Below are 24,547 nucleotides of genomic sequence, written 5' to 3'. Positions count from 1 at the left end.
TACAAATTTAAACCTAAATGGCAAATGAGTTTACTATATCGTCCCTTAATTGTAGGGGACTGAATAATATTAGTAAAAGAAGAGATGTTTTTGATTATTTAAAACGAGTGAACGGTACTATTTATTGTTTACAGGACGTCCATTGGGATAAAAAAAAATGGAAGGTAAAGTTTCTCTTGAATGGGGAGGTCAGTACGTTTTACTTTTCATCAGGAAATAATTCGAGGGGCGTTGCTATTTTTATTAATGATAATTGCCATGCTATCATATGTAGGATACATTGTGACAATGAGAGTAATTTAATTGCTTTAATTATTGAAATAGCTGGTTATTGTATATCCCTTGTTGTGATTTATGGACCAATTAGTGACGCACCCCACCCCTATTTTTTCAATAGTGTTCAGGCTATCATTGAGGAGTTTAATACCCCTCATTGTATTATTGTTGGGGATTGAAATGTTGTCATTGATCCGGATTGGATACTTATCATTATCTCCATACCAATAATCCTAGGGCGAGACTGACAGTGTTGAATATGCAGAACGATCTGAATTTATTTGATGTGTGGCGGGTTTTACATCCAAATGAAAGGAGGTATACCTGGCGGCAAAAAAATCCAGTTAAACAGAGCCCCTTTGATTTGTTCTTGGTTTCATCCGGATTAATTACTTAATACCGTGTCAATGTCATAAATAATAGCAGGCTATAGGACTGATCATTCATTAATTAGCACAGTTTGTAATTTAAATAAGGTCACAACAGGAAGAGGATTGTGGAAATTTAATAACTCTTTACTGAAAGATGACTGCTATTTTCCGATTGTTAAAGACACAATTGCCACAACTATTGATGAATATGCATGTTTTCCGTATGTTCGATAGAATATTAATCACCATTCCCCTCGAAAGGGAACAGGTACTATACAGATGTTATCAGCCAAAAGGCCGAGAAGCGGATAGCCCAGTAGGTAGAATGTTGGGCTTGTAATCCTGAGCTCACTGCTTCGAATAACGTTCTAGTCATCAATTTAATTTCCTCTTTTCCACTAAAGAAAAGCGCAGTAACAAATGTCTATCACTTTGAGAAAGAGTTGATAAATAGCGCCATCACATAGTCTTAAACTCCGTGTATGCAAAATAGCCATGGGTCTGTCTGTGACATATTGACGATTACTGAGATGTGGTTAAAAAGGTTTTCTTTTACATATTCATTGCCGAAAAGTGAGCTGAGTGGAAACAGATCTTTTTTTGACATACGCATACGTGAATAATGATTTTGGGATTAAATAGTTCTTGAATAACGTGTATTTCTGAAGGAAAAAAAAATCAATTTTTATAAGTCGCCATAATTACGACACAATCAGAGTGTACTAATAACGAATAAATTCTTACGTCACGCAATTCTGGTCCGATCATCGTGCGCGATTGTGACAGCTAAGGCATCAACATCGCTTAGCAACTGTGTGTTGATTTCAATGACTTTTCAACTGGCCACTGTCTGTCGTGGTACATTACCACATTGCGCCATTACGTCACGAAACTCTTATCCAATCGTCTTGTGGGATAGATTGTGACAGTTCAGTATATCATAGCAACTTTGCATACATCGAAATTAACTAGATGTAGCTAACTCTATACACAAATCGTAGTAGTATAGTACGTGCACGTCGGGGTCGACAGTACTTGTGTGCAAGAGAGCCACATACCTTGAAAGAGGAGTTTAAGCTCAAGTCTAGGTCATAGCATTCTTTCTGTAGGACGATAACAATGGGACTGAAATTTAACATCTTACTAGTAATCCTTTTGGTGCTGATTTATGTATCCGCCGCAGGTGGTTTGAGGCTTTCTGGAACCAATTTTCGTCGGACTGATCCTGATACGGTAAGCAGCATAGGCTAGGACGAAACGTAAACATGTTCACAATCACATGGTTTAATATAACTAATATTAGCCTATAACTTAATGTGTTCTAACGTTAGGCCAAGCCAAAATTTAAATAGACTTAAAATAAATCACAAGAAAAAAACACATTTGATCTCACAAAAATTGTACCAAAACAAAGTAGGTAGAGGCCTACATTTATATTCTTAGTCTAACTCTCGGTTTACACAATTACAGATGTCTAACGTAGGCCTAGCCCACATCTAAGTCTAACTAAGTTAGAGTAGACTTAGAGTTAGTCCTAACCTTTTAGGCCTACGGTAGGCCTAGTACTAGTAGTATGCCTACCACACGACAGAGAAATCGTGGGTGCTATTTCTGCCTGCCAACCAGCCATTTAATGCATATAGTGTAGCTGTTTATGCAAGTCTTTGAACTGAATGAGAGAAGAATGGATCCCAAGAAGGCTGAAAGCCTTGGAAAATAGTTCTTTGTTTAATTTATGCAGTTTATTGATGCATGCAGGTGGTTTGGAGTTTATAATTGTATAATAATTAATATCTAGCATACTGCCTAGGCATAGGACTAACTATACAAATTATCGAATTGAATAAAGCTTGTATTTGTATGCAGGGTTATTGAAATTAATCTTACCATCCCATTTTTAATGTTCATTCAAGTTTTGTGAATTTTCATTTTGTTTTAAGGATTCACCTTTTTCATCTCCATATTTTGTACTTCTCTCTTCACACGAATCACAGCATATGGTGTTCTTGGGTAGATTTGTCTTTGAACCAAACGGGGAAGGACTTCTATACTACGACATCATAATTGCAGCTGTAAGTACTTGCCAAAGCTTAGGCCTGTTGAAATTCTCTTTAAATGTCTGTAGCTTATAATGTTATTGTGATCTTCTAGTTGCAGGCTTAAAATTCTGTCAAATTGTTTTCATAATTTGCTACATGACATTTAAATTCTGACACTGGATTAGTTGCGCAACTTTTATATGCATACACAACCTTTTGCACTGCAAATTTTAGCATCGATTGTTTTATATTTTTCTGACCCAGAGACATCAATATTTTACGTGAAGTCCTTTTGAATAAAACTCAAATTGTATCAAATTATTTTATTACTTTTCAGAATTACTGCTGTCCTGATATCGTCGTATTCAGTGATTGGAAAAACGAATGGCCTGCTTTAAGAGAACAACAATATCATATGGTAATTAAATACTTCATATTCATTAGATGTAATTACCATATCTGCACATGAAAAAAAAGTAAAATAAAAAGGAAAGAATGAAAAGTAAGGTTAATAACTTGTATTTAATACAATGTACATACATTAATTATTCTTGTATTTATTACTTGACCTTAACTGAAATTGGTGCCATTACACTCAGAGTAGTTTTGACCAAATCATGTACAGCATGTTTACAATGATTATCTTAAGATAGACTTGAAGCAAATGGTGTATCAATAATTGTAGGTAGGTGTGGTTTATGTCAAGCTTTGTCATAAATGGATAACAAAAAGGTGCCCTGGGATGAGTTGAAAAGAATGCAAGATCTTAAATCAGGATTCCTTATCCATAAATCTTTTCTGGGTTTGTTGAAGCTAAATCTCCCACCATCTTTTGGAGGTTTAGTGGGGGGGGGGGGTGGGGGGGCAGGTACTTCAATATAGGCCCATGTTGTGATTTTTTTATATATAATATTTGTGATAAGTTCTTTTTTATATAATATTTCGCATGACACTGTTTTGTAAGCAGGAGTGCTTAAATGAATCATGAATGGCTGTAGGTAACCATTAGAAATATATAACGACTAGACCCGAGTTATAACATGCAGCTATGTTCAAATAATAATTAATTTCAGATAATAAACAGTAGTATTGCAAAACTTAGTGAATGGCATATTTCCTTTCTAAGTTCATCCTTGATGATTATATTAGCTAGCCACTTGGTTTTGTTGCTGTTCTACATCAACATGTATGTATGTATGTATGTATGTATGGGTGTATGTATGTATGTATGTATATGTGATCTTCCCGCAAGCAGGAACTCGCGAAAGAAGCCATGGAGGCTTGTGGCAAGCAGCAATAGATTTTATGATTCCTGGCATGATCATTAATGTTATTACAGTAACTAGAGAATGGCATATCCTTTTTTTAAGTTTGTCCTTAATGATTATACTATTTAGATAAGCTAGCCACTTGGTGTTTATTGCTGTTCTATATCAACATGAGGCAATTAGCAGCAATAGATTTTATGATTCCTGGCAAATTAATGTTTCTTTCCATTTGCATTTCTTTAAAGGACTGCTATGAAATGATTGATAGAGCTACTCTTGTCATTAGTTTGTGGGGTGAGAGTGCATCTTGTGAGCCCTATGGTGATGATGTAAGTATTAAACCAATGAAATTGTAATTCCATTCTGCATATCTTGTCAAGTACAAAAGAGGTCTTTTGGATGAACATGTTCCAAGTAAAGGTATGCATGTAAAATGAAGAAGGGCCCATGGTCTTTGAACACTGTCTGCTATTTGGATGGCGAATTTCTGTTTACGCTAGCAGGGTTTGATTGAGCAGCTGGTCAAAGTGTGTCATAAGGACACATTCTACTTCTTTCAACGATGAGAAAAATGAAATGTTACAACAAATGTACAGTGGAAATTTGTGGCTTTTATGACATTTAGGGGAATTTTGATTATTTTTGCTTCTACAGGTGAATAATTTATTTGATTGAAATATTCAAATTAGGATATATCTACACAAATTTAAAAAAAACCTTGTGTACATAGTATTAACCCTATATGTTTCTCTTTGAATTAACTTTATCTTAAGTTGGCCATTTGAAAGAATATCTAAAGATTGAGATGAACTCCTGGAACTTTTCATTTATGTAAAGAAATAATAATAATCTGTAGCAAGGAATCCTAGTCCTGATGAAAATGTAAATAAATGCTTCAACTTTTCAGAAAGTTCGATGTAAGGGCATGAGACGATTTGAATACCCTCTGGCACAGTGGTATTATGTCACAGCCATGAACTGTCACTAACAGCAGAATGATGGCATTGAACTTCTGGACTATAACCTGGGCTTGGTGAATCATGGCCGCGGACTGACTGACGAATTTTTAGCCGACGAAGACAGTAAGTTGATCAGGACAACTATTTTAATTTTGTGTCAGATATGCCATTTTACTGAAGGTTCTAAATTTATTGTCACATCACAATATGGTTGTTCTAAAATTTACTGGGAGGGAGGGAGGGAGGGAGGGGGGGGGAGGTGGTTTGGGGCTGAAGATTTACTTTTTAAATGACATATTTTTTTCCTCAACTTGTAAATCTAACAAGTTGTAAGTTGTAGAAAGTTGTTGGTAATTTTGGAGTTGTCTGAGACACTGATACTGATGACACTGGACTTATTTTTTTATAATCTCTTTCACTCCAATGAAAACTGTTTCCTTTTTCGCTATCATTTTACTACAGCCAATCTACCTGTGTCTCTCGTCTTCACGGTAATCCTTGGCTTGATGTTCCTTGTGGGACTTATTTTCGGCGGTGTGTATTGTTCTATATCTTTTGCTGTTTATCAATTAGAAATTAACCTCTTTTAGTAGTGACTCGACTAACTTTATTGCGTATGTCATAAAATTTCTGTGCTTTGTGCAATGAAGTTTGTAGCATATATGTACAAGTAGAAATTGCTTGGTCAGTATAAATATTCACATTTCATAGTTTCAGAAATGTTAGTAGCTTGCATGCTGGGTCTTACTTCTTTGCCAGCTGGTTAATAATTATAATTAAAACAAATTATACTATCAGATATTCCCTGCACATTATGGTGCACTCATCTGGTCCTAAGCCTATCAACAATAACAATTAAAAGGCTAATTAGAAATTATAGTAAATTATAAATATGGACGATAGGTTATAGAACTGTGTTATCTGCTATCAAGATGGCTAAGGTTGAGTTTAGAGTAAGAAAAAAAAACCCTGGATATCAGTATTTTAAAATCTACTATCACATTGAAGTAGCATTTGGTACTTGTGTAGCCTAGCTATTTCTGTTCATTTATTGTAAATATTTCTTTCTACAGTTCAACTAGCACATCAGAAGATGCTCCACGTGACCTTCCGACTATGGCTTGGATCCCTTCTCCTTCACACCACCGGCATACTGATCCTGGCATGTGGATGGCTCAAGTTTGCTCATGACGGCATAACGAGAGAAGACTTGCAATTATCAGGTACTCAACATATACATGTAATCAGTGGCGGACTGGCCACACAGGCATTTGGGCAATGCCTTGTGGACCGGTGGGCTGGGGAGCCTGGTAAAAGTTACAGCCCATTTTCACAGTAGTTAATAGAACACAGACGGGCTGTGTAGAAATATATTTTATAACTGTGGGAATCAGCTCATGAAATCACCATGTTAGTTAGCCTGTTAGTTCGTAACACAAGAACGTGCTATTGGCAATCCGTCCATGCAAATTAGCACTCTTACTCCTAAATAAAATCCATTAATGGGTTTTTTTTCAAGCATGTTGCCACAAAATGCTTGAAAAACTAATCAAAATCCGTTTTAAATCATATATTTTTGTCTATTATTGTTCACGTTTTTAACTTTCCTCAGTTTAATCAAGTGTTGCTTCTGAAAATTATTTTTGGGTCATTTTACAGGATTATTGTAACCTACAAAATCTGAGAAATATTAGGGCCGCACAGGTTCCAAATTTTTGGATCCGGCCAGAACCGGATTTTGCCGGATAGTACATGAAATCCGGCCGGAACCGGATTTTTTCATTACACAAAAGAAAATCATTAATAAGCAGTAGAAGTATGAAACAAGGAGCAAATCTTAGGTGAGGTATACGCATATTATAAAGAAGGTGAAACTAAAACCCCATTTATGAGATTAAATATGACTTGAAGTGGTGTACAGTGGCGTCGTGCCCATTGGGGCCCGGGGGGGCACAGGCCCCCCCAAATTTTGTCAAAGGTGTCATAAAATTTTGTCATAATTAAAAAAAAAAAGTGTTTTCAAAATCGAAAAGTAGACTAAATAGTCAATTGCTCTTTGATGGTCGTTGCGGATTTTCCACATATAACTCAAAGACGACATATCGGGATTAGTAATGCCATTGCCTTTGAATATGTTTGTTCTAAGCTCGCGTTTGATACAGTCACAATTAACCTGGAAAATAATCACTTCGTTATCGCATGTTTTGCCTTAGGTTTCGCTACTTTCGCATTGTCTGCCCATGTTTTCAAACGACATAGCTTTTTCTTCACCCAGTCACCACTTCTCATGGGCATGGGCGGTGATCATGGATCAGCCAACACAAAAATGTTTCGATTTCTTAAATTTTGGGCGCTTCTGGGAGACAAGGAATTGGTAAACTGAGGAATAAATGGCGATCACTTCCTTCGAGAAATATTTCCCAAAATAAAAAATTGCCTGAAATTTTTATCAATTTTAGGGGTGTTGCTTACTGCCATAAGGCACAGGAAGTGCCGTTTCCTGAAATCTGAGGGGTCTGCCAGACGAAAAATTTTCTTGTACGCTGCGCGCCAACCTGTGGTGGCGCTCCGCTTAGATAGTCATCACCTGCTCACGGGCCCCCCCAAAATTTATTTTCGCACGACGCCCCTGGTGGTGTAATCTACATTTTTTAATAAAATAATTACAATATAATTGTTGACAAGCTTGATACAATATGTAAATTTGTTTGCTGGAAAAATACTGCATACTACCTACCTTTTTAAGGAATAATTCAGGCCAGATTTTGAAAAAGATCTGGCCAGATTTTAGAAAGATCTGGCCAGATTTTGAAAGATATCCGGCCTGAACTGGAACCGGATAATTGCTCACTATCCGGCCGGATAGTCCGGCCAGACCGGATATCCGGTGCATCCCTAAGAAATATAGCACCATTTTGCATCTAGGCATTCCTAAACTTCAAACAAATCTCAATTGGGAGGGGGAGACAGGGGGAGTTCTTGATTTTGAGTCATACGTTGTTACAAAAGTGTTATATTTAAGTTATCTAAAATTCCTTGTTCTTCTTACTGTACATATAGCAAAGGAACAAATTTCAGCCTGAATCTCCATTATTATGCTTCCGTTTTAGTTGAACAGAATCCACCATAGAATTATGTTTGAGTGCTGATTTACATGTGAAGTGGTGTAACATTACAGGTTGTGTTCTATGGCTATCAATATGTAACATTTTATTGTTTGATCTCCATAGGTTACATCACAAAATCTGTTGGTAATGTTGTCTTTGCATCAATGTTGGTTCTGATGTCCAAAGGATACACAATAACAAGGTAAAAGTTGAAATCTGTTTTTTGTTTCATGTACGACTGATATATCCAATTTCATTTTATTTTCATTATATATTTCATTTTTCCCTTATTTTAAAAACTAACATTTGTCCTGCTCACATGTGTTAGATGATCATGGAACCATCACATAAACAGAGTTAATGTAAACAAGTTAATAAGATGTGACTGCGGTGTAGATTGTATATTATATATAGAATATATATTTGCAGTCTTTACTCATTTAGCTTTCATATTGTGATACTTATAAACAACAAAAAAGACCTATCCAATCATACCCTATGAGAAAATAATTAAAATATTCTAAATCATTTAGCAAATTCTTTTGTTTAAAAAAAAAAATTGTAACTTTTTTTTTTGGTCTGACTAATTTGTCAGCTTTATTTGTTGTTTATTCATCAATTTACAGACTGACCATGAGGGATGTTGGAAAGATGAAATTTGTGTTCTTTGTAACCGGGTTTGCCATCTGTCATGTGACCTTGTACATCATCCAACTGAACACTGATCCACAAGAGGTTCACAACAAGTATGACACACCTGCTGCCTTGGGATTGATTGTGATAAGAATCATTGGTGAGCATTGCTGTTTAAAACTGTGCATGTAATTGACTCCTTCGTAGGGTCGGAGATTTTACAATTATGTTGCCAGCGTACCATAATTGTTCTTAGGCATCCAGTTTTTTGCTCAAAATGCCATTGCGGTTGATCAAACTAACACTCTTTAACATCTTTCACTAAATAAGGGGTTAATCAACGGTCTAGCGTGCGTTACTCACAGGATTAATGCACGATCGGGGGATAATGCAAGCGATGCACGAGGGCGGAGCCCGAGTGCATCTAGCGATAGCATTAACACCCGGAGTGCATTAATCCTGTGAGTAACGCACGCTAGACCGTTGATTAACCCCGTTCATTCATACACTACCAATTGTGTGAGGGAAAAATCATAAAACAAAACATTTTTGGTTACATATAACCAAAGATTTATTAAAGTGATGCCCCGTAATTTTACCGTGCGTTACTCACAGGATTAACCACGGTCAGCTGACCTGAATGGACCAATAGGATTTAGGAATCTTTACTAAGTACGAATGAATGTAAGTTAATTCAATAATAGTTTTTGATTCTGAAAAGAGGATATTTTTTCGCATATTAGTATAAATCATATCCAAAACAATAAAAGCAAACCTTGTTTTGACATTTTTCTTCCTTTCTTGAAATGGAATTCTGAAAATAAGTCAAGGAAATGTCTGGTTGCTAGATGGGATGTATTTTATCAAAAAGTGTAAAAATGGTTTTAGCTAGTAGTTAGTAATTAGCAAGAAGCTGAGTTAGTCAAGAAAGTGAACAAACAATAGTATAATATGTATATATATATATATCTATATGTATGTATATATATATATATATATATATATATATATATATAAATATACAAATACAAATACATATATACGTATAATGTTTGATAAAATATCTGGTGTGGTTATAAACATGATTATATCTTTAATAATTACTTTGTAAACATTCATGTCTGATCAATTTTAGGTACTGCTTGGGGCCTGTATGGGACCTACTTTACAATCAAGGATTTTCCATCAAAACGAGAGTTTTACTCGGTGTTCGTCCTGTTTGTGATTTTCTGGTTCATGAGTGAACCGGTAGTGGCCTTCCTCTCCACCTTCTGCCTCCCACTGTACTGCAGGTAAGAATTACACTAATCTTTATTGCAGTCATGAGGACTGCAGCATGACTGCTGTTCAAGAGCTTTGATGGTGTTTGCTAAGATGATTCTTTAATTTGTTTCATTCTCTCTTTTTTTTTGTTAAGGGAGAGGGGGAGGGGTTGAGAAAAAGATGCAAACCTCCCTAAAGGAGAAGTATTGCCCAGACGAATTTAAGGCAGGAAAACCCTGGAATATAAGCCAGGAAAAGCCTGGATTTAACCCAGGGAAATCCGGGGAAATTCCTGGGCTTGAAAATGGTAATTCGGACAGGAAATGCCTGGTAAAGCCTGGTTTATATAACTCATTTAGAGCCAGGTTAAGGCCGGACAAGCCTGGATGGTTAACCCAGGATTACCCAGGAAAAGCCAGGTCCCTGTTTATATCAGTGAGGAGCTAGGAAAAGCCAGGTATACATACCCAGTATTAAACCGAAAAAGCCAGGTGTCCATGCTTACCCTATATAAATTATCTTGCTGGCTTAAGTTGGCAGTTACTTTTAGCGTATAGGAGGTTAGTGTGTTTTTGGTATAGGAAATTTTCATAACTTTAAAATCATGAATTATATGTATATGTAAGGGTGTTAGCGACTGAAAATAAACGTTTGTTCTTGATCAGAGAACTCTGGGTTTGGTGTGATGACCAAACACAGAACAAGACACATAAAAATGGAACACTCAACTGGATTAGATCAAAATAAATTATAATTATGAATAACAAACAATATACAGCTGATCTGATCCCAGTCAAAGAATTAAATAAAACGACTTAAAGTCGAGAGGTGCACCCAAATTTTAAAGTTAATACACTTAATTTATAAATCTGTTCTGGTGATTGGTGTGCTGGTGACATCAGGTACAGATCTTCCACGACATCAGATCTTCCACGACATCAGTATAGTTGAACAGAATAAATTGTATGATAAATGTCCGATCCCAACAAAATAGTATCCTTTAATTAATAAGCAATAGTGTCCCAGGGTGTCCTTTCAGTAAAATAATGTCAGTAATAACAAATGGTGTCCCGGAATATCCTTTATGGTAAAATAATATCCTCTAAGTAAGTAATATCCTTTATAGTAAATAATGTCCTTTATAGTAAAACACGTGCCAGACTGTCAGGTGAATATCACTCCTTCCATAAAATAATAAGGACTACAGTAACTTGATTTTATAAATTAAGGTTTAAAACAAACTATCCAGCATTAAAACTATATTTCTCGTCTTTTGCAACTGTCTTGCTCCAATACTCATGGCCAACTGCCTAACTCCCTATACCCTCACAAAACTCTTTTGTTCCTATAATATATATATACACAGACCCCTTTTCCTGTGAGAGCTAATTTCCAGGAAGAACAAAGATAGTTGCTTAGCAACCCAGAAGAGAGAAATCTTAATCCCCCCCCCCGACCACAAAACAACTTACAAATATACTGTACAAATGTATAGCCCTCTGTACAGTGAGCACTGCACTAATAAACAAGTAAAACTATAGTACAAAAGAAAACTTTATGTAAGAGCTGACCATCTTACAACTAGCTAATACTGGGTAAAAGGCAAGCTTGGCTTTTCCTGCCTAGCCAGGACAGCATTCCACTCTCGTTTCCTGCCTCTTGTGGACTTGTGAGGCTGGGTGAAGCCAGGAAAAAGGCTGGACTTTCAAAATCCTGGCTTTTCCTGCCTAGCCAGGACAGCATTGCCCTCGCTTTTCCTGCCTAGTGTGGACTTGTTAGGCTGGGTGAAGCCAGGAAAAGGCTGGACTTTCAAAGTCCTGGCTTTTTCTGGCTACCTGAGGCAGGAATAAAGCTTGGATATCCAGGGAAACCCGGGGTTTTCTTGACTCTTGCTTAAAAGCCAGGAATTATTTTCGTCTGGGTGTTCATCTGGCAAAAAGAAAAAATTCTTATCTTATCTTAAAAGCAAACACAACTGCACAAAGAGCCCTCAGCTGTTACTAACATTTATGCTTTAAAAAGGTAACTCTACAGAGTTTTGGGGATATTCGACCTTTGCAATAAACCTGACCTGAAGTTGCGGTTAATCTGTAGTTTTTGCAGTTATGTAGATCTTAATTGGTAAGTTTCTCTGTGTTGATTTGTTGACTGTCTCTCTCCCATTGAATATCATTAACAACAAAAAATGGATGTCATATTTTATTAACATTTTTCCTTCTTCCTCTAACCTCACCCACAGGGCCAAATTTATATTTGGTTTTGATGTTGGGGTTGTTGCCCTTGGACACTTCATTTTCCTGTGGCTCATCAGACCTTCATCTACTAACACCTTCTTCCCATTTCACCTTAAAACCAATAAGGTTAGGGGGTTGAAATATAACATTGACTTCCATCCATATTCTTTTATACTTACTAATGTGTTTGCCTGAAGAATATGCACATGAAGAGTTGTCCTTATTTATGAATCTATAAATTTCTAATTGTTGGAAACTGCAGTGTGCTCATTCACAGTGTACTTGCTAGAAAGTCGTGTTTATGGAACTGAGCAAATCTAACAGGCCTAGTTGTGTGTGTTTTGATCCAGTATGTAATGTTGCTATTTATTCTGGATATATATGTAATATTTCCTTTCCCTACTCATTTACAAAATCCCCAAAAGAACCCCACACAGCAGGCTTTGTGTACAAACATGTTAAGTTTTGTTGTTGTTGAATAGACTTCATTTCTCAAATCTCTATCTGGCTAGCTAATTTTCATTTCACTTAGCCCATAAATTACTTAAATTGCTGCGTATAGGCATCATTTTATACACCCCTAGCCCCACACTGGAGGATAAATAAAAAATGCACAAAACTCCAGTTAGATATTCTCCTAACCCTACATGCTACTCTATACAACATAATTCAAGCAACAGCACAGTGCAACATTTTGTTTTAGTACTTTCACTACTAGTTTCTGCTTTCTTTTGTAGGTCAGCTTTGAGTTCCTAAATGAGCTTCAGCCAAAGAACAACTACAGACCAACCACAGAAACATTTGACCTTTTCCTGGCTAAGAGAGATGACCCTGCTGCTAGTTCAAAGGTTAGCAAGCACTATTTCTTTTGTATAAATTATCTTTAATAGAAATGATGAATAAAGTTATAATTCATTCTTTTTTGTCATCTTTAGTCAATTCAAAAGTCAGGCAAACTTATGACCATTTGTCCTGAAGGGTAACTAACTGAAATTAGTGCTCTAGAGTTTAGCCATTGGTCAAAGGCTACAGTAAATGGAAATACAAAATATATTTATCTAGAATGCGGCCTTCAACCGAAGTTTTACCAGATATTAACAATTTCCTTAGCTGCTACAAAGTGAATGTTCACTGGTTAAGGTGTGACTATACTTGGGATCAACTTACACCTGAAAAGTGTAACAGCAAAACATTAATACATCAAGAGATGACAGAGAAGCTAAAAATGACCCCACCCCAACTACATACCCTAAAGCAAAGAAAAAAGGAAAATGGAGTACCATAAAACCAATTAGGAAGGTCACCTAGCAGTCTTTCATCTTAGTCTTTCTACTTTTGGGTTCGGTTTGGTAGGATGACACTAAGAAAACTAACAAGTCAACCGACGACCGAAAACCATCAAAGGGCACTTACGACATCTTCATGACCGGGAAACCAGGAACTAAGAACTACGCTGGAGATAAGAGGGTAAACTGCATGGCCAAACTTCCACCTATTGTAAGTAAATTAATTCTAATGGTATTTATGTACCGTGAACCCACTCAGTAATTGCCATGCAGACATCTAAAATGTTCTAAATCATTCAAACATGTACAAATTAGATTTTTTCTTTGACATGGCAATAGAGTTGGGATGTTATTTTATAGCTTCTGGATTGTGAGAGTTTTTGGTCGTCAAAGTATGAAAACAGGATGTGGGGCTATGCAAGACAATTTTGTTTCTACTTTTTTTTTAACTAATATCCTTAGCTGTCCAAAGATTCCTTCCTCCCATTCAGTGATGACCTAACTAAGAAAGTCACATCAATCGATATGGGTAATGAAACAGTTGCAAAGGCTATACAAATATGATATACTTTTCCCCATCATAAATGTCAAGGTTATTTTTTTTTTGTCACAAAACTGCAGCTAGTGTTGGCTGAATCTGCTTACACCAAAATCATCTCAGCAACATGGACGAACCCAAATTCAGTTACTTGTGGTTGTTCATAAGATCTTCATTTTAGCTTAATAAACAAGAATTGTCATGATACTGATGTTTCGCTTGCCAGGTCATTTATAAATCACAGACCTTTTTACTGGATCACAGTTCATAGCTTCAAGTAGTTAGTGGTGTTTCTAATAGGCATTGCTAATGTTGCCTTTTATACATACATGATGTACCCATGGTTCGACCATTTTTGGACATTTTGTTGGTGGCTTTGGTGTGGCTCTGTGACACAAGCTGGGAAACTTGGTGTCAGAGCCCTACTATTAGGTATCCGGGCAACAATTGGTACTTTTTAATTAAATTGGAGTTTTTGTTCAACTTTTCAAAGTTGAAATTCAATGTTTAAATGCAATATGCACTATACACCCCCTAAAGAAATGGTATAGGAACAATTCCTAATTTGATGTTTGTAAGTACTTGCAACTGTTAAAAACTTTCTTTTGTCATTGCATGCTATTTATCAGATTTGACACAGATTTTCACTTCTTTTTTATCCTTGTTTAATTTTTTTTTTATCCTTTTTTAATTTTTTTATTATCCTTTTATTCATTTTTTTTTTTTACAGAAAATAAAAATTCCTCTGGAAAGCATGATTAACTGTCCTGTTGCACCACCAAAGAACCTGCCTGTGAAATACCTTGACGTATGTATCAGTCATAAGAACAATAAACTTCATTTTGATCAAACAGTTGAAATATTTTCAAAACATAAATTAAATGTGGTATATATAAATATATATATATATATATCCCATTTTGTTCAAAGACTCTCATTGCATGACAGTATCACCCTGAATTATACTTACTTGCTCATTAGCAAACCAGATGTGTTTGATATGAGTCACTCCAAGATTATTGTATGTCGTCCAGCTACAGAGTTGTTGACAATTGACAATTCATAATCATGGATGTTAAATATGAATGTAAGAGACTGGCTTCGGTCAGCTTGCGGCTTTGAAAAGCCAGTGAGGCTTCTTCATGAGTTCCTGCTTGCAGGAGGATCTAAAATACATACATACAATACATATATGACCTTAACCCAATCTAGAAGCCAGTTGATCAACAAATTTGTGATCAACTTGTTGCTTTATAACGGCAATCGGTCCTGTAGATTTTATCCTCGCTTCAATATTTATAATTGGATTAGTAATAGATCTATGTAAAATTACCATGCCATCGGTTTCTTTCTTAATAGGGGCTTTGTAAATTCTGAAGCTGTAAACAGTCAAGTGTGTGGCTGTTTCACTGAGGCTGCTGTTTGGGTGTGTTTGTATTAAGATGTTCCTTCATAAATGAGGCAACTACACAAAGACAAATATGTCAATAATTGGACTACTGACACAAATACTGATTTCCAATCAGCAGAATGGTTTTATTCTAACTGACAATATATCTGTGTTTCTGTTGTGCATAATATTGAGTCCCCCCCCCCTCCCCCCTCCCCACACTTTCAGACAAATAGGAGTGAATCAATAAATAAAGCAATGAAAGCATTACAATTCTTTTACATTTTTTTTTTTTTTTTCAGGATGAGGTCACTTACACCCCAGTTGAAGACTTGAGAGTAACCTACACTGCTGTTGATGATTTAAGGATCAAACCTTTGAAGAGCAACAAACATCAGACATTTCAACAGGTTTGTGTCGTTACCAGTTGTTGCAAACACTCAATTTTTGTATACACACTGAAATTTATCAGTCAATAGCTATATAGACTTTCATTATTATTATTTTTTAAATTGTAAAAATAACCATCAGCATTGACTTTTTTCTCGTGGCAGGTACCAAGGACTACTGCTATGACCAATTACAAGCCAGCTATCTATGAACCTGATAGACCTTATGTATCCAACCATAAACAACCAAAGCCTGATCAGGTGGGTTTAGGTCATTATTTTACTAAATGACCTAGTTGGAATGGTGTGTATAATACATCCATCAGTATTCTCCATTTATGAACATCATTGAAAATATGTCGTAAGCATATGTCGGAAGACTCTGGGAAAAATATTTGGTCGTGAAACACTTAAGTCCAAGGTAAAAGGAAATATTTTAGTGCCAGTAATGTTTCTATTACTATTCTGGTTTTACAAGATATTCACCTTACTTTGAAGGATCTATTCATCATTTGTGCTTTAATGTTCTTTCACAATTAAGTTTGAAATATATTGATCATTTCAGAAATACCAAAACTTTTTGAGTTTGTCCTCTACAAGAATGAAAGTGCAGTGTATCAAGAAATTTGAATGAAGTTGAGATCATTATCTGTTTCTTATTTCCTAAGCTTCTATGCTACTATTAAATGTTATTTGTAGGAAAGGTCATTCCACCTTCCCCAAATGTTTCAAAATGGGTAATTTTTTTTATATTATTTACTTTCTAGGCTCTGAACTTAGGAAAACTTTGTGGACCTAACAGTTCAGAGTTGAAGGTAGAAAACAAACTGCAGCGACAATCAGAGGTAAGATATCTTATTATTTAACTTGAGTCCATAGAAACATTAAAGGCTGCATCATTTTGGCAAACAAGTGATAACAAAGTTCTTGTTCTATATGGATTGGCGTAGTCAGCATTGCGAGGTGTTGGTGTCTAATACAAACAAAAGGCAGTACCTACAGTAACCCAGTACAGTAGCAAATAATAATAATAGAAAAATGACACATTCCAATTGGACTTTATCTGTATACCTGGAATAACTGTTTATCAAGTTATATTTGGCTTTATATGGCCAGATAAAACTTAATCTGCATATCTGGATTGACTACATATCCAGTTATATCTGGCTTTGTATGGCCAGATAAAACTTTATCTGCATATCTGGATGGACTACATATCCAGTTATATCTGGCTTTGTATGGGTAGATAAAACTTTATTTGCATATCTGGATTGACTCTATATCAAGTTATATCTGTCTTCATATGGCCAGATAAAACTTTATCTTTATATCTGGATTGACTCTATATCCAGTTATATTTGGCTTTATATGGCCAGATAAAACTTTATCTGGATATCTGGATTGACTACATATCCAGATATATCTGGCTTTGTATGGCTAGATAAAACTTTATTTGCATATCTGGATTGACTCTATATCAAGTTATATCTGTCTTCATATGGCCAGATAAAACTTTATCTTTATATCTGGATTGACTCTATATCCAGTTATATCTGGCTTTATATGGCCAGATAAAACTTGATCTGCATATCTGGATTGACTCTATATCCAGTTATATCTGGCTTTATATGGCCAGATAAAACTTAATCTGCATATCTGGATTGACTACATATCCAGTTATATGTGGCTTTGTATGGCCAGATAAAACTTTATCTGCATATGTGGATTGACTACATATCCAGTTATATCTGGCTTTGTATGGCCAGATAAAACTTAATCTGCATATCTGGATTGACTACATATCCAGTTATATCTGGCTTTATATGGCCAGATAAAACTTTATCTGTATATCTGGAATAACTGTATAACAAGTTATATCTGGCTTTATATGGCCATATAAAGGCTTGATATTGCCAGATTAAACCAGATATATAATTAAAAAGTGACTGATTAATTAAAAAAAATGAATCCATTTTGAAATATAATTTTGTCTTGTGTTCAGTTCACTCTTAAACAATACTACATCAACTCTCATTAAATAGCATTTTTAAATAAAGGTAAAAGATGGAAGATCTTGCACATGCTCTTCTTTCTTTGTTGCAGGCTCAGAAGAGAGGAAAGCTTTGCGGACCTCTAGCTTTTGGGTTTCAAGTGGAAAATGAACTGCAGCATGGATCAGCGGTAAGATTTAATTTCACGTTTACCTTCACGGCAGCGCCTTGAAGAATGTTTCTATATTCTGAAGTCTGTGACTTTGGTATAAAAGTGACTGTATAAGCAGCCTCATCTTGAGCATGTGATAATGTGTTGTGGATACAGTGTAACTCCCTACTGTGTATTACATCTGACCAACCATTATTTTTTCACCTAAGCATATATGTTATAATTGTTATTATTATGTTAAGCGCTACCAGAATTATATCATAGTTTGTTTGTCACTAACAAAAAATTTTGTGTTATTATTATTATTAGTATTATGTAGTGATAATTATAAATGATTGGCAGTTCAGTCTAATCATGTTAGGATGACAGCACTTTGTTTGCAGTATATATCTTCATAGCTATACCAACAAAACTAACATTAGATGAAAAAGTCCATGTGGCCATCAGGGGGGGGGGGGGCGGAGGGGGGAGGGGAGGAACAGTGTACCAAGTGGGAAAGCACACTTACCTTCTGCCAAGTATTGTCACCAAGGTACAGACGAGTAATACCGTACAGCATGTCATTGAAACTCATGTATTGATAAGGTTACATGCATGAGATCTCATGGCTTAGTATTATTCAAATCACAGTTAGCTCATAGGTTGTTGCATGCTTCTAGTAAAAGTGTTAAATAGTTGGTCAGAGCTGCAGCTATTAGTTAAACTGTCCATGATCATAGCTAATATAGCTATAGTTGCGCTGCGATTGCAAAACATACATGATGTGGACATGTAACCCTCTGATAGCATTCTGATCAAGTGGTTAAAGAAATGGACTTGTGATCTATGGACTACAGGGTTATAAATGTGGATACATACATGATGTGGACATGTAACCCTCTGATAGCATTCTGATCAAGTGGTTAAAGAAATGGACTTGTGATCTAAGGACTACAGGGTTATAAATGTGGATACATACATGATGTGGACATGTAACCCTCTGATAGCATTCTGATCAAGTGGTTAAAGAAATGGACTTGTGATCTAAGGACTACAGGGTTATAAATGTGGATACTTTTACTGCCAATTATGGCTGCATACTTTAAGATGTCTCCCCCCTCCTCCCCCACAGGGGGCAGGTAGACAGGGCGAGCTGTAGTACCCTAGAAGGGACCACTAGCTGAATTGCACACACTGTGTTGTGTACATGTGTGTGTGTGTGACAAGGTACCAGTTGCCACGCAGGGGTTAATAATGACTGTTATAATGGTGTGTGAGAAGGAGTCTTGCATATATGGCTTTGATACAAGATTGTAAGCAATCCTCTGCAGAACTTCAAGTCCTACTTTCATGTAATAGTGTGAACTGTGTTCAAGGTCAATGTTGTCTTCAAGTGTGGTGATTACACATAAAAGAAAAACATTACACCTTTGTTTATTAAATTGATTTGAAAGATACTTGAAAATGTAACGATGTGTTTTCATACATATAGACAATTTAAAAATGAAAGCTTTAAGAACTCATCACAGTTATGGTCATTCCTTTTCTTGTTTTTACTTATACAGACTAATAAGACAGAGGATTTGGGTGCAGCAAAGAGGAGAATTCAAGAAATGGTGAGTTAGTAGGTTGTCTTCACAAGGTTTTAAATATAAAGCATAATATGTGACATGGAAGGACAATTTTTTGTAATGAAAACAGTGTCCTTTTTTGTAAATTATATACACCATGTTTACAGGTCCCTATAACTTCCAAGTGCAATAAAATTAAACAAGAACAGTTTCATTTCAAGTGTATATGAGTAGGCTTCTGACTGTGCTTCATTGCTACAACAATCTAGCCAATGCATTGCTTTCAAACATTGTGAAACGACCATTGTTTTACGGTAAGAGCGAACCATGTTTAGTTCATCGGTCTGCTTTTAAGTATCTATTCACATCAATAATGGCACTGTATGGCATATAGATTTAGTACCAGGTTTTTGCATTTTGAAAAGTCAACTCATTTTTATTTGGGTGTGTGATGCATCTGTTGTGGCACTATTGCTATGAAAGTGCAGGCCATTTTGTACAAACGTCAATCATTTTGTCTGCCTGCTGCTGCTCGCCCAGACACATTAAGTGATTAGCAGAAAAACTAGCTGCTCTCATGTCATTGGATGCGATTTCAAGTCTTTGTGAATTGCCACACTGGTAATGGTGCATTAAGGAATAGCGCAAGTAGATTATGTTTGTTTGTGTTCACTGTTTGTGATTATTTTAACATTACGTTTGGTTCACTTTATTAAACCCCCCTCCCGTATTCTGCAAAATACCCACCTTTTCTTGTGGTTTATAATTGCAACCAATTGACTTAAATGAACCTACAATAGAGTACACCTCCTAAACTTGTTTTTTCGCATATCGCTTATCATCAGATCGCTGCTGGAGATTCTACTCAGTAATGATCTATAGTATATAAATGCATGAACTTGAAAGTAGTCACCAACAAATTTCGTTTTTTTTTATCTCTCCCAGGGCTAAGTAAGTGGAGATTAAAAGTAATTACAGGCTTGTGGTTATTTCTGTTCAACTCAGGAGGTGCTTGATGATGCATTAACTGTGTTAGTCCTGTCAATGAACTAAAAAGGAAATAGATGGGAGATTGGTCTGAAAAGCTGTACCGGGAGTTATAAGACCTCATATTTGATAATAGTCTTGTTTCGAGTCACGGGTATTAGTAATAAAATAGTGCATATTTAAATATTTTGTATGTATGTATGTATGTATGTATGTATGTATGTATGTATGTATGTATGTATGTATGTATGTATGTATGTATGTATGTATGTATGTATGTATGTATGTATGTATGTATTTAAAATACACACCCGTTGCAGGGCATGGTCAGTACCTAGTGAATTATACGTTTTCATTTCCGCAGAGGGCTGCTTTGGCAAAGCAAGAGATGGAATACCAGAGGAAATTGAGCGAAGCAAACTGTGACAGCCTGGTCGGATCTGAGATGGATGTAGAAAAAGGAGACATGCACGTTACTGTTAAGAAGAAGAAAAAGAAGAGAAACCCAATTCACAAAGCTCAAAAAGTTTTAGGAATGAAAAAGTCATCAGAGCAGCGGTAAATTAAAAACGCATCTTAAAACAAAGCAAATAGTTTGAAAATGAACATTTGTTGCAAAAACTTATATATTAATAACAAACATTGACAAAAATGCTGCATAAATAAATCAATTGATAAAATGGTGCTAAATTTGAACTAAAAAGTAACAAATAATAATGAAATGTAAAACTTTAAATTGAGCTAAATAAGAAAAGTAAAATAAAATATCTTGTTGAGTACTTTGTCTTTTATTTTTTATAGTTTGTTTTCTGTTTCACAGGTTTAGAAAGAAAATGAACTTAATAGTTTTTGTTAATTAATTTATAGCAAAATTTGAATTTTACTTGATGAGCATTAAACTGAAGAGAAATCCTCCACAATATTGGCTGCCTCCACTTCGCCGATACTGTAGTTAACAGATTGTAATTATTACAGAGTATTTATTACAAAGAACTGTCTATGGTAACTTTGTATAAAAGAATGAATCAGGGATATTCACTCTTACTGTAGAATGATGAATTCAGATGTCAGCTTTGATTTCACCCACATTGGTGGAACCAAACAGTTTTGTACAGACTTAAAGAAAACACTTTTTGTTATGTATTATATTTATTACATTTGTTGTTATGTGCAATATGCTATAAATATCATCAGTTATATGTTGCTGCTTCCATCTTTTTGAACAGTACTAAAACATTCTCGCCAAAACTTGTATTATCAGTGTATAACTGGAGTTGCCTTTTTAATATAATAATCATTATATCAATTTTGAAATGTCTGTAAAGCTTTATATAGATGAAATAAATTTTAGATAATAAGTATTTCTTGTTGATTTTATGATAAAATAATGTTTGAATTAGCAGGATCTGCACATTTGAGCAAACCTAGATGTATTATTCTATTATGGCTTACCGTATCATATTCTCATCTTGAATGCCATAGTTTACTTAAGTATGACAACAGCATGTATAATGTAACGCCATACATCTCCAGATGATTGGATATAATGATGAATAGTAATATTTTCAGCAAAATATCAAGTTGTTGTGTTTTGAGCGGATGAGTTACTGGATATTTTTGCAGGGGAAACTGTTCAGATTTTACGAAGTAACGCGGAGGTAAATATATTCAGTTTGTCATTTATTTTGAAAACCTTTTCCTGGGTAAACTTTCATCAACTGATCGAATAGACACATTTTCTGCACTTTGTTGATTTACGCGAGTCAACAATTTATTTTTATTGCAGAATAATTAACAGATTAGCATGTCAAATCGCAACTTAGGAGTTACCATTATGAAGTTTAAAACCAAATAACTCAGTTTATTTGATATTTGAAGAAATTTAGTTCAATTTAACTTGAGTTTAATTATTACTTACCTTTGTTTTATTCTTACTTCTCCTCTTCATCGTCGTTTGTCCGTGGTTTCCGGGTTTGTCGTTTGCCTTAAAACTTAGACGAAGACCCTATACCCTAACATACAATCTCCAAGATATCAAATTGAAAGGGGGGAGGGGCGGGGAGGGGGTCGAAAGTTGTTGAAGTTCATATAGTTAAAAGTAAATTATAGATATATTTCGAGTGCAAACAGACAAGACATAAAAGTAGAACACGGCAAACGGCTCTACAAGAAGTACGAGAATCCTACTGTTTTGTTTTTTCGGGAGTTGGAGTGTCAAGCCATGTAAACAAATGAACATGTATTATTTTAGCACTTTGTCGAATACCCTGTAAGTGTAATGAGTGCAGTGGCGGCGGAACCGGGGGGGCTTGGGGGGGCTCAGCCCCCCCAATAAAAAAGTTGAGGGGGCAAATGCATGATAAGCCCCCCCAATATTTACCAAGGCTCCGAAACGTGCATCTGCCTATTTTTCAATGCATACTTGTCGATCTGTCCGATGCACACGTATACTCTATAGGTGTAATAATTTTAGTAATTGCTGGGGGACCCTCGGCCCGTCCCCTGGCTATAGACCACATTGTCACCCCAACCGCGTCTTCACGCCCCGTGAAAAGTGGAAGCAGTGAGTGTGAGTACCGGTAAGCGTAACACAACTTCGTCTTAGGCCAATGACTTGCCTCATTTCAGCCACTTCTCCAACATCCCCTTACTTAGTGGCGGAGCGTCCATATATACAGTCAGGAGGCGGATGCCCCCCCCCCCCCTGACGGACTCAAATGGACTGCTGGCGCCCTTTTCAGCTTTTCACTACTTTTTACTTATTCGCGATTTTTGACTATTTTATTGCGCTCTCATATACCTATTGACATTTGTCATATTCTGTTGGTGTAATTTTCCGACAAAATGGCGACGACACCTATTTATTCTCCGTTTATCTGCAAATTAGCAAGGCCCCGGAAAGGGTCATTTCCTGCAATCTAGGGAGTGTCTTTACTCAAAAATTTTCTGTACGCTCGGCGCCAACCTGTGGTGGCGCTCCGCTTAGATAGTGTCGAAAGCGCCCCTACAGACCATTCTTGCCCTCCCTGACCAATACTCTAGCTCCGCCACTGCCCTTACTACACTCAAAAACATCTTTGCGAGTACACTACGAGTAATAGCTACTCTCTTAAAAAACCATCGAATATACAAATTACAATGTTTTTACAGACTTTTACGTGCAATCTGAGAAATTGCAGGCTTGAGACCCATGTTTTAGGGCTAGGTATTCGCAGCATAAAACACTCGGAAAGTGCCGTTTCCGGCCATCTGGGGGTTTGAAAAAACCAAAATTTTCTTGTACGCTCCGCGCCAACCGATGGTGGCGCTCCGCTTAGATAGTCTCCACACATTAGCCCCCTCAATAATTTTTCCGTTCCGCCGCGCCTGAATGAGTGAACTGTTCATATGTGCATATAAGCACTGCTGAGATCATTGCTTAATTCTCATTTTATGTCGCAATATCTATATATGGGCTCGCCTTTGTTTTTCGAGTAGCTTCGAGAGATTTTCAACTGGACATAATGTAGGCCTGTCGTTCATGAATACATACAAGTTAAACATTTGGATCGTACAAGTTTGAAAGGTTTTCGATGTGAAATGTCAAATTAAATCAGTCTGTAGAGAATTGTGCATGATGTTACTTGATTTAGATATATCTAACTTTGATACAATACAGTCAATGTGTGCACGTGATGCTTATTGATACTTGTAACCATGGTAACACTTTATGTTTCAAAATATTAAATCAAGATAAGACATATGGTGCATTTAATAGATAAAGCCACGTGTGAACAAGCTAAATCAGAATCAATCAACAGGGGTCTTTTATCCTTTATTTGTATACGCACACACACACACACATACACGCACATATATATATATATATATATATATATATATATATATATATATACATATATATATATATATATATATATATATATACATTATATATATATATATATACATTATATATATATATATATACATTATATATATATATATATATATATATATACATTATATATATATATATATACATAGATATAGACTTACAGACAGATATATAGATAGACAGACAGACAAATAGATAGATGACACATTACAAGAGG

The 24,547-nt window shown here is 35.8% G+C and overlaps 1 protein-coding gene across 1 annotated transcript; it reads left to right on the top strand.

Annotated features, from left to right (window-relative positions):
- Positions 1-1,529: 1,529 nt before the first annotated feature.
- LOC139958692 (uncharacterized) lies at positions 1,530-21,066 on the top strand. Its single transcript, XM_071955961.1, has 20 exons — positions 1,530-1,880; positions 2,642-2,719; positions 3,024-3,104; positions 4,200-4,283; positions 4,862-5,036; positions 5,376-5,447; positions 5,987-6,136; positions 8,144-8,222; positions 8,647-8,813; positions 9,789-9,945; positions 12,156-12,276; positions 12,888-12,998; positions 13,504-13,647; positions 14,705-14,782; positions 15,667-15,774; positions 15,919-16,014; positions 16,521-16,598; positions 17,857-17,934; positions 19,461-19,511; positions 20,818-21,066. The coding sequence occupies exons 6-20, from the start codon at positions 5,420-5,422 to the stop codon at positions 21,013-21,015; spliced, it is 1,644 nt and encodes a 547-aa protein (XP_071812062.1). The 5' UTR covers positions 1,530-1,880; positions 2,642-2,719; positions 3,024-3,104; positions 4,200-4,283; positions 4,862-5,036; positions 5,376-5,419; the 3' UTR covers positions 21,016-21,066.
- The last annotated feature ends 3,481 nt before the right edge of the window (positions 21,067-24,547 follow it).

This window comes from Apostichopus japonicus, chromosome 18, assembly GCF_037975245.1.
Source record: "Apostichopus japonicus isolate 1M-3 chromosome 18, ASM3797524v1, whole genome shotgun sequence".
Classification (NCBI taxonomy): Eukaryota; Metazoa; Echinodermata; class Holothuroidea; order Aspidochirotida; family Stichopodidae; genus Apostichopus; species Apostichopus japonicus.
Note: the sequence above shows the minus strand (reverse complement) of the source record. Positions and strands in the feature narration are given on the sequence as shown.